At 41.9% G+C, this 11,078-nt stretch overlaps 1 protein-coding gene across 1 annotated transcript; it reads right to left on the bottom strand.

Annotated features, from left to right (window-relative positions):
- Positions 1-472: 472 nt before the first annotated feature.
- LOC138868860 (uncharacterized) lies at positions 473-781 on the bottom strand. The gene has a single exon (XM_070146434.1). It carries the CDS (start codon positions 779-781, stop codon positions 473-475), a length of 309 nt encoding a protein of 102 aa, XP_070002535.1.
- Positions 782-11,078: the final 10,297 nt, after the last annotated feature.

Below are 11,078 nucleotides of genomic sequence, written 5' to 3'. Positions count from 1 at the left end.
GAACCAACTAACCCGGTAAGTCATATAACAACTGTAGAACACAAAAAGGAGCAGTAAAGGGGGAAATATGGCTACAACTCTCAAAACGACCGGCCGTGTCATTACATCCTCCCCCTCTTAAACAAATGTTCGTCCTCGAACGGGTCTAGAAACATACCTGGAGTCATAAATAGGTATGGATTTCTGCTCCGTATCTCCCACTCGATCTCTCAAGTAGCCTCCTCCACGGGCTGACCTCTCCATTGCACCTTCATTGAAGCTATATCCTTTGACCTCAACTTTTGAACCTGCCGATCTAAAATGGCCACCGGCTCCACGTCATAAGTCAAATCACCATCCAATGAACCGTGTTGAAGTCTAAAACATGAGACGGATCGCCAATGTGCTTTCGGAGCATAGAAACATGAAATACTAGATGCACACTCGACAAACTAGGTGGCAAGTTAATCTTGGAAGCCACCTCCCCAATCCTCTAAAGTACCTCAAAAGGCCCAATAAACCGAGGGCTCAACTTGCTCTTCTTCCCGAACCTCATAACATCCTTCATGGGTGAAACCTTCAGCAAGACCTTCTCCCCAACCATGTAAGAAACATCACGGACCTTCCTATCGACATAGCTCTTCTGCCTTGACTGCGCCATGCGAAGCCGCTCCTGAATCAATTTAACTTTGTTCAAAGCATCCTGAACCAAGTCAGTAACTAGTAGCCTAGACTCACCCGACTCAAACCAATCCATTGGAGATCTACACTGCCTCCCATACAAAGCCTCATACGGAGCCATCTGAATGCTCGACTAATAACTGTTGTTGTAAGCAAACTTTGCGAGCGGCAGAAACTAGTCCCATGAACCCCCGAAATCAATGACACAAGTGCGTAACATATCCTTTAATATCCGAATAGTGCACTCGGACTGTCCGTCCGTCTGAGGGTGAAATGTTGTACTTAACTCTACCTGAGTGCCCAACTCTCATTGCATGGCTCTCTGAAACTGCGATGTAAACTGCATGCCTCTATCTGAAATGATGGAAACTGGCACACCGTGAAGGCGAACAATCTCTCTGATGTAAATCTTAACCATCCGATCTGAAGAATAAGTAGTACCTACTAGAATGAAGTGCGCGAACTTGGTCAGCCGGTCTACAATCACCCAAATAGCATCGAACTTCCTCGAAGTCCATAGGAGCCCAACTACGAAGTCCATGGTGATTCGCTCCCACTCTCACTCTGGAATCTCTCTCTTCTGAAGTAATCCACCCGGTCTCTGATGCTCATATTTTACCTGCTGACAGTTGAGACACCGAGCTACAAACCCAACTATATCCTTCTTTATTCTTCTCCACCAATAGTGCTGCCTCAGGTCTTGGTACATCTTCGCGGCACCTAGATGGATAGAATACCACGAGCAATGGGCCTCCTCAAGAATAAAATCCCGTAGTGACCTTGAGGACAAGCAAATGAAGGTCATCATACTGGCGCTCTCTGAAGCGATCAAATAAGGAAGATTGAGAAACCACACATGATAGAACCCGAATGGGCTTCAAAACATCCAATCTCATGAACTGGTTGGCCAAAGCCTGAACATCAACTGCAAGAGCTCTCTCACCAATAGGACTGAATGCAAGACTATCCATACTCATTGGCTTCCTACTCAAGGCATCGACCACCACATTAGCCTTTCCCAGATGATACAGAATAGTAATATCATAGTCTTTTAGAAGCTTCAACCATCTTCGTTGCCTCAAATTTAAATCCTTCTGTTTGAACAAGTGGTGGAGGCTATGATGATCAGTAAATACCTCACAAGACACACAATAGAGATAGTGCCTCCAAATCTTCAACGCATGAACAATGGCAGCCAACTCCAAATCATGAACAGGGTAGTTCTTCTCATGGGGCTTCAACTAGCGTGAAGCATAAGCAATCACTCTACCCTCCTACATCAAAACACAACCAATACCGTTCTGAGAAGCATCACAATATAATGTATAAGAACCAGAAGCTGATGGTCGAACTAGAACTAGAGCTGTGATGAAGGCAGTCTTGAGCTTATGAAAACTCTCCTCACACTCATCCGACCACCTAAAATGAGCACTCTTTTGGGTCAATTTGGTCAAAGGTGATACAATAGACGAGAAACCCTGCACGAAGCGACGGTAATAACCAGCCAACCCTAGAAAATTTCAAATATCCATAGCCGAAGATGGTCTAGGCCAACTCTAAACTGCCTCTATCTTCTTCAAATCCACCTGAATACTCTCACTGGACACCACGTGCCCCAAGAACGCCACTGAACTGAGCCAAACTCGCACTTGGAGAACTTGGTATAAAGCTTTTCCTCCCTCAAACACTGTAACACAGTCCGCAAATGCTGGCATGCTCCTCCTGGCTACGAGAGTACACATGATATCATCAATGAACACAATAACAAACGAGTCGAGATAAGGCTGAAATACATTATTCATGAGATTCATGAACATTGCTGGGGCGTTGGTCAGCCCAAAAGACATCACAAGGAACTTATAATGACCATAATAAGTCCTGAAAGTCGTCTTAAGAATATCCGAGTCCCAAATTTTCAGTTGGTGATACCCAAACCTCAAATCAATCTTGGAGAACACCCTCGCTCCCGGAAGCTGGTCAAATAGATCATCAATATGTGACAAATGATACTAGTTCTTGATTGTGACTTTGTTCAACTACCTATAATCAATGCACATTCTCATAGTGCCATCCTTCCTCACAAACAGAACCGGTGCACCCCAAGGTGACACACTAGGCCTAATAAACCCCTTATCAAGGAGTTCCTAAAGCTGCTTCTTCAACTTCTTCAACTCAACCGACGCCATACGGTACAGAGGAATAGAAATAGGCTGAGTGCCCGACACCAAGTCAATACCAAAGTCAATATCCGTGTCCGGTGGCATGCCCGACAAGTCTGTAGGAAACACATCCGGAAAATCTTGCACCACCAGAACAAAATCAATAGTAGGGGTATCAGTACCAACATCCCTCACAAAAGCCAAATAAGACAAACAACCTTTCCCAACCATCCGATGTTCTTTCAAGTATGAAATCACTCTACTGGGAACATAGTCTAATGAACCTCGACTTAATCTATGACAACCCCGACATCGCCAACATCATAGTCTTAGCGTGACAATCCAAAATAGCATGATATGGAGACAACCAATCCATGCTCAATATCACGTCAAAATCAACCATACTAAGTAGCAAGAGATCAACTTTAGTCTCCAATCCCCCAATAGTCACTACACACGATCGATACATACGATCCACAATAATAGTATCGCCCGCCGGCATAGATACATGAATATATGAAGCTAAAGACTCACGGAGCATATCCAGATAATGATAAAAATACGATGATACATATGAATAGGTGGAACCAGGGTCAAATAATACAAAAGCATCTCGATGACATACTGAGACAATACCTGTGATCATTGTGTCTGAAGAAATAGCATCTGGTCTGGCAGGGAGTGCATAAAAATAGGCCTGGCCGCCACCTGATCAACCTCCCCTTCTAGGGTGATCCCTAGTTGACTGGGCTCTACCCCAAGCTAGCTGGGTAGATGGTGAAGTAACTAGTGCTGAAGTCGGAGGCTGGCTTCTCTGTTGAGCTGGGCCTCCTACTAGGTGGGGACACTGCCTCCTGATATGACCAAACTCTCTACACTCATAGCAACTTCCCGGTGCTGGTGGCGAGGACTAAAGGGAGCTCCAAGCACCGGAATAACTGGTAGAAGAACCTAGCATAAATGAGCCCTGAACCGATAGAGCACGGGATGAACTCTAAGTTAGAAGGGCACTGAGAGATGAGTGACCCTGATAAGAATTGTGTGAATCATGGCCAGATGATGTACCACGGTGAATCGGACGAGCCGTCTGAGCATGCCTATAGGGGCGACCCCTGCCGTGGTGGAACTGACCTCTAGACAGAACACCACTAAAACTACCCGATTCACAAGACCTCTTGGCCTCTCTCTCAAATTGCTCCTGGCTGCGAACCATCTCTATCTGACGAGCAATGTCAACAACCTCATCAAAAGCAGCACCAAATACCCTCTCTCGGGTCATAAGCAACCGCAACTGTAATGTGAGGCTATCAATGAACCTCTTGATCCCCTCCATATCAGTGAGAACCAACCAAACCACATGACGAGCCAACTTAGAAAACCTTATCTCGTACTACATAATAGATATATCATCCTGACATAACTACTCGAACTGTTTGTGCAGCTCCTCTCTGCGAGACCGCTGCACGAACTTCTCCAAGAAGAGAACGGAGAACTCCTACCAAGTAGGTGGTGCTGCACCGACCGATCTACGCCTCTCATAAGCCTCCCACTAATTGAAGGCAACTCCAGTGAACTGAAAAGTAGTAAAGGAGACCCTACTGGTCTCCAGAATACCTGTTGTAAGGAGAATACTTTGACATCTGTCCAAGAAACCCTAGGCATCCTCTAACTCTGCCCCGCTGAAAGATGGACGCTGGAGTTTACCAAACCTCTCTAGTCCCTACTGCTCATTATCAGACATAACAGGAACCACATGGGTCTGAGCAAATACCACCGGCTGGTAGTGCCCCCGGTGTTTGGAGTCCCTGCATCACCTACTCGGGTATACGTGCGGTGGGAGTTTGTGTACCTCTTTCAGCCTGAGAAGTGGCTACTGCAGCCGGAATAGAGACCGCTTGAGCAAGACTGGTGCATACGGTCAAAATTTGAGCCAAGGCCTCCTGAAGGCTTGGAATCACAATGGGCACAACTAGTGCCTGAGCTGGTCCCGCAGGCTCATCAGCAACTGGAACCTGCTCCTGAACTAGGGAAACTGGTGGATCTGCAGGTACTACCCTAGCTGCTGTACAAGATGTACCTCTGCCCCTATTGCAGCCTCTACCGCAACCTCGACCTCTTGCGGCTCTGACTGGTGGTACTGGTCGCTTTCCATCCTGCCCAGCAGTATGTGTCCTCACCATCTGTGAGAGAATAGAATAACAAAAGTTTAGTTACCAGAATCAACAGGTTCGTACGACAATAATTCAAGAATGTGAATTTCCCTAAGGGTTCAGCAGCCTCTCGAAGATAAGTACAAATGTCTTCGTGCCGATCCACAAGACTCTACTAAACTCGCTCATAACTCGTGAGACCTATGTAACCTAGGCTCTGATACCAACTTGTCACGACCCAAACCTAACATGTCGTGATGGCACCTATCGTGGTACTAGGCCAGCTAACATTTCCAAAATACTTCCAATAATAAACTGAAAAATGAATTAAGAAATTTAACATAACTAGAGTTTTCATAAAAACGGGGTAACAACCCAAACATAAGTGCAAAAACATAACTGCTAAATTCGTGTATCGCTGAGATCATGAGCATCTATATAACCACTCTAGAAAGAAGTGTGTACAAGAGTCTGTATCAAAATACAAACAAATAAAGGACAAGGAAAGAGAAACAAGGACTGCAGACGCTAGGCAGCTACTTTGTAAATCTCCAATGATCAATCATGCACGATATCAACACTCACCGTGTCCGGAAACATCTAGATCTGCACATGAAGTGTAAGGTGTAGCTTGAGTACAACCAACGAAGTAAGTAATAATAACAAATAAGGAACCGAAAGATAAAGATGAGCTACACAGTTATAGTTCATTTCTAGAAATATCAGTAAGAAAGTAGACATGATTTCAAATCTGGCAATTTAAGTCAAATCAGTTTATACGTTACCAAGTTCAAGTAAAATCTGATACAATATCTTCTAGAAATTTCAAAACAATGACATATAACAGTTAAGTGCAGCAACAAATGAAAGCAAGTACAGCCTCTCAGAGCAACATTCACTCAACCTTTCTCAATAGTTCAATCACTCAGCTCTTAGCCTTCAGCACTCACACTCAATAGGTACATGCGCTTACTGGGGGTGTACAAACTTCGGAAGGGCTCCTTCAGCCTAAGCGCTATATTGCTGCGGCGTGCAGCCCGATCGATAATATATAAATATCCATAAGGCTCATTGCGGTGTGTAACCCAATCCATATACATATAAATATATTCATTGCGGCGTGCAACACGATCCATATAATACAACCCTCAGGATCGTTGCGACGTGCAATCCGATCCAAATATACACATATAGCTCACAACTTGGCACTCGGGCCCTAACTCAGTCACCAACCTCTCCCGTCACCTAGCATGTGCGTCACCTCCAAACCAATCACATAACGTAAAATCCAGGGTTACATACCCTCGGGACCAGATTTAAAACTGTTACTTACCTTAATCGGAGCAAAAACTCTACTCCAAAATACCTTTGTCTCGCGAATCAGCCTCCAATTGTCCCGAATCTAGCCACAAGTAGTATAGTACAATCAATATAGGCTAAAAGAATCAATTCCATAAGAACAATATGAAATTATAACAAAAATTCGAAATCAGTTCAAACCCGGCCCCCGGGCCCACGTCTCATAATCTGACAAAAGTTACAAAGTCCGAAAGCCCATTCACTGATGAGTCTAGCCATACCAAATTTACCAAATCCGATACCAATTGTTCGTTCAAATCCCCAAAATTCATTCTCCAAATCCCTAGCCTCAAACCTTCAATTTATACCTTAAAAACACACAACCTATGTAGGAAAATCAATGGGGATACAAGATTATTGATAAAACATGAGTATAAGAAGCTTACCTCAAGAATCCCCTCAAAATCCTTTCCAAAATAGCCTAAGACCGAGTTCAAAATGTTGAAATGAAGCCAAAATCGCGAACCCTCATTTTTAACATTCTGCCCAGGCCTTTCGCACCTGCGGACATATTTTCGCACCTGCGGAACCGCTCCTGAAGTCAACTATCCACATCTATGGAAACCACTTAAGCCACCCGGGCTCGCACATGCACTCCAGGTCTAGCACCTGTGGAGGTGCTTCTGCGGCCCTTGGTTCGCTTCTACAGAAACAATTTACTCATCCAAATCCTTCAAACTCTACTCCTTCGTCCTTTTTTTTGTATCTGCAGCCTCGTAGATGTGGAAGGAACCTCGCACCTACGACTACTACCATCTCCTCCTTGCCCGGTTATGTGTCTCTCTTCTCGCTTTTGCGGGCTCGCACCTGCGGTGCCCACTCCGCAAGTGCGGTTACACCAGTAGCAGTAAAACTTCAACTGTTCCACCAACTCGAAACCAAGTCTGTTATCCACCCGAAATCAACCCAACGCCCTCATGACCTCAACTAAACATACCAACAAGTCTTATAACCCAATACGAACTTAGTCGAACCTTTAAACCAACTCAAACAACATCTATAAATCATAATTTCTTTTTAAGTTTGAAAATATGATATTTAAAGTCAATACAAGAATCTCATTAATACCGACATAAAACACTCCCAAAACCCGGTGTCACTGAGTATATGAGCATCTAAATAATAACAAAGTCTAACTGATAAAAACACTATCTAAAAATATAGATCAATACAATAATCGAAAGGAAGAGAGAGTCAAGGTCACTGGATGCGAAACATCTATCTTGTTAGTCTCCAACTGATAACACTCTGAGATCTAACAGTCGCTGCATCCAGAAGCACCTGGTTCTGCACACAAGGTGCAGGGTGTAGTATGAGTACAATCATCTCAGCAAGTAACAATACTAAATAAACAACTGAAAGTAGTGACGAGATTCACAACTAAGTCCAATTACAGTAGTTTCCAATTTAAGAAAGTAGGCATGCTTGCAAATTCAACAATTAAGGCCCAAACATTAATTTCATATCAAGTTCGACTGAACAGAAGATAATATCTTTTAGAAATTTCCAAAATAGTGATATATGATAGCTGAAATGCAACAATAATGGAATCAATGCATTCTCTAAGAACAACACTCACTCAATCCTTCCACTCTCTCAACACCCGGCACTCGCACTTAGTAGGTACCTGCGCTCACTGGGGGTGTACAGACTCCGGAGGGGATCCTTCAGCCCAAGCGCTATAACCTGTATGGATAACTCACGCATTGTACGGACAACTCACGTGCTATAATGTAAATATCTGGATCTGCACGGACAACTCACGTGCTGCACGAACAACTCAGATGCTATAGTATCAATATCTGGATCCACACGAACAACTACTTGTTGCACAGACAACTCACGTGCTATAGTATTAATATCTGGATCCGCACAGACAAAGTCCATGATGCACTGATAACTCACGTGCTATAGTATCAATATCGGGATCTGCAGGGACAACTCACGTGCTGCACGGACAACTTACGTGTTGCACGGACAACTCACGTGCTATAGTATCAATATCTCACAATCAGGCCCTCGGCCTCACTCAGTCATAAATCTCTCTAGTCTCTAGGGGTCTCAGTAATAATGAAAATCGGCCCAAAATGATGATATGATGTATCAATAAATAGCAATAGAGACTGAGATATGATAGAAAATGAATGAACATGACTGAGTGTGAAATTACAATGTGAACAGTTAATTTAACAGCAATATGACCTCTATGGGTCTCAATAATACTAGCATATAGCCTCAGCATAATTTTTAACATGATTCTCAGCTTAATTTCTTTAACATATAAAAGTATATTGACAAATGTCAAGATTATTTGACTATACAGTTCCATGAAATTTGACCAAGTCACAATTCCTACGATGCACGCCCACATGCCCGTCACCTAGCATGTGCGTCACCTCAAAACCAATCACATAACATAAAATCTGGGGTTTCATACCCTCATAATCAAATTTATAACTGTTACTAACCTCAAATCGTGCAATTCTTTATTCTAATAAGTCTTTTCCTCACGATTCGGCCTTCAAACGCCTCAAATCTAGTCACAAATAATTCGATACAATCAACATGAGGTGTAAGAATCAATTCCATAAGAAAATGCTAAAATTCACAATAAATCTAAAAAAGACAACAAAAGTTAATGTGGGGCCCACGTCTCGGAACCCGACAAAAGTTACAAAATATGAATGCTCATTCAACCACAAGTCTAATCATACAAATTTTACCAAATTCCGACATCAACTAGACATCCAAATCCTCAAATCTATTTTAAAATCCCTAGGACCAAATCCTCGAATTACACCTCAAAAATAAGTAATCTAGTCGGAATAATCGATGATAATTTAATATTATGACTAACAATGATTACAAATGACTCACCTCAAGATTTTCCGTGAAATTTCTCCGAGAAATCGCCTCAAGTCGTGTACTTTCGTCCAAAAATGTTGGAATAAGCTAAAACAAACTGCTCATAAAAACACTATTCTGGTCGCTAAAAGCCTAATTCCCGTCGCTAAAAGTGCCAAATCCGGTTGCTAAAGGTGCGCACCAGAGCCTGTTGTACTAGCAATATTTATTTTCACTAAAAGGCTCTAACTCCATCATACGAACTTGGAATTTGACGATTCTTATTCCTATGAGTCACAAATAATAATATGAACTTAGTCGTTCAATCGAAACTCAATTGAGAGATCATTTGCTCAATGTGATACCAATTTCGCTCGTTAAATAATTAACTCATGTTTCGCACTAAAAATCCAATCGCAACTTGATGAAATTAGACCAAACTTTCCAGATCATTCCTATAATTCATTATTAAACTCCCAGAAGTCTCGAAATCGAATTTCGATCTCTATAACTAAAATTGGACCTTTGGTTCATTACATGCTTTTGCTCAAACCACCAAACTCTTCCAAAACTCATCCGAGCCCCATGAGACCCCTACTAAGTATAATAACAAGTACCATAATATGACACGAACTTAGTCGATGCCTCAAATTACATTGAAAAAATACTAAAATACGAATCACACCCCAATTCAAGCCTATTCAAAACCAACAAAATCCAAATTTTACATTCGATGCCGAAACCTATCAAATTAATTCCAATTGACCTCAAATTTTGCATACAAGTAAAAAATGACATAACAAAGCTGTTCTAATTTCCAGAATCAGATTTCGATATTGATATGAAAAAGTCAACTTCCCGGTCAAACTTCCAAACTTATATTTCCTATTTTTGTCATTTCAAGCCTAATTTAGCTACGGACCTTAAAATAAATATCCGGACACTCTTTTAAGTTTGAAATCACCATATGTAGCTATTGGAATCATCAGAATTTCATTCCGAGGTCGTTTACACATAATTCACCATCCGACCAATTATTTCAACTTAAGCTTTAAATCTTGGAACTAAGTGTTCCAGTTCATTCTGAAACCTCCCAAATAAGTCACATAATAACTGTAAAGCACAAAATGAACAGTAAATAGGGGAACAGGTTGTAATACTCAAAATGAATGGTTGGGTCGTTAGATTAACAATAATTACTAATATATTTATATGATTTTTAGCTTCCTTCGGCACAAGTGACGGTATTAGTAGCTTAAGAAACCCGTCTGCTGGAGAAACCACATCCGTGCGAAATTCATTAGGCAGTTTCCCTGAGCATCCCAACGAGGAGGCCATTTGGGGACCCGTTGAGACACATATTAGACTATAATAATATTTAGTTTATTCAATATTTGTTGAATATTAGTCATAAAAGTTTTATTTTTAAATATACTTTTTATAGCTTCATTCAGTGCATAGAGACTCTTCTATAGATCCGTCTTGCCGTGCTGCCAAGTATCCCGTTGATCCTGGTAATTCTGTTGATGATCCACCAATCTTGATGCTTCCATTGATCTTGATGACCTAGATGACATGCTTAGTGTCACAGGCGTGTTTTATGTCACACAAAAATAGCTCGCGCGGTAGCCGAGTCTCACACTTGACTTCAACCTGCTCCAACACTTAGCCAAGATTTCAATAACTTTGGACTTAGAATATTTTAGGCAGCTTTTCAACGTAGTAAGTTAGGACTGATTTTAGGCAACGAAAAATATGTAAAGCGATAGAAAATATAGATGAACACAAGGCACAATATATAAGAAACTCTTTTCCCAACTTTGTATTTAACTCGAGCATACAAAGAAACTCAAACTCGAAGTACAATGTTGTGTACAAGAAGATCACTCTTGACTCTCACAAGACT

The sequence above is a fragment of the Nicotiana sylvestris genome, chromosome 5, assembly GCF_000393655.2.
Source record: "Nicotiana sylvestris chromosome 5, ASM39365v2, whole genome shotgun sequence".
Classification (NCBI taxonomy): Eukaryota; Viridiplantae; Streptophyta; class Magnoliopsida; order Solanales; family Solanaceae; genus Nicotiana; species Nicotiana sylvestris.
Note: the sequence above shows the minus strand (reverse complement) of the source record. Positions and strands in the feature narration are given on the sequence as shown.

Bases quoted from the DNA above. Each gene is read 5' to 3' on its own strand.
- LOC138868860 (XM_070146434.1), bottom strand. From the start codon at position 781: ATGGCTCCGTATGAGGCTTTGTATGGGAGGCAGTGTAGATCTCCAATG.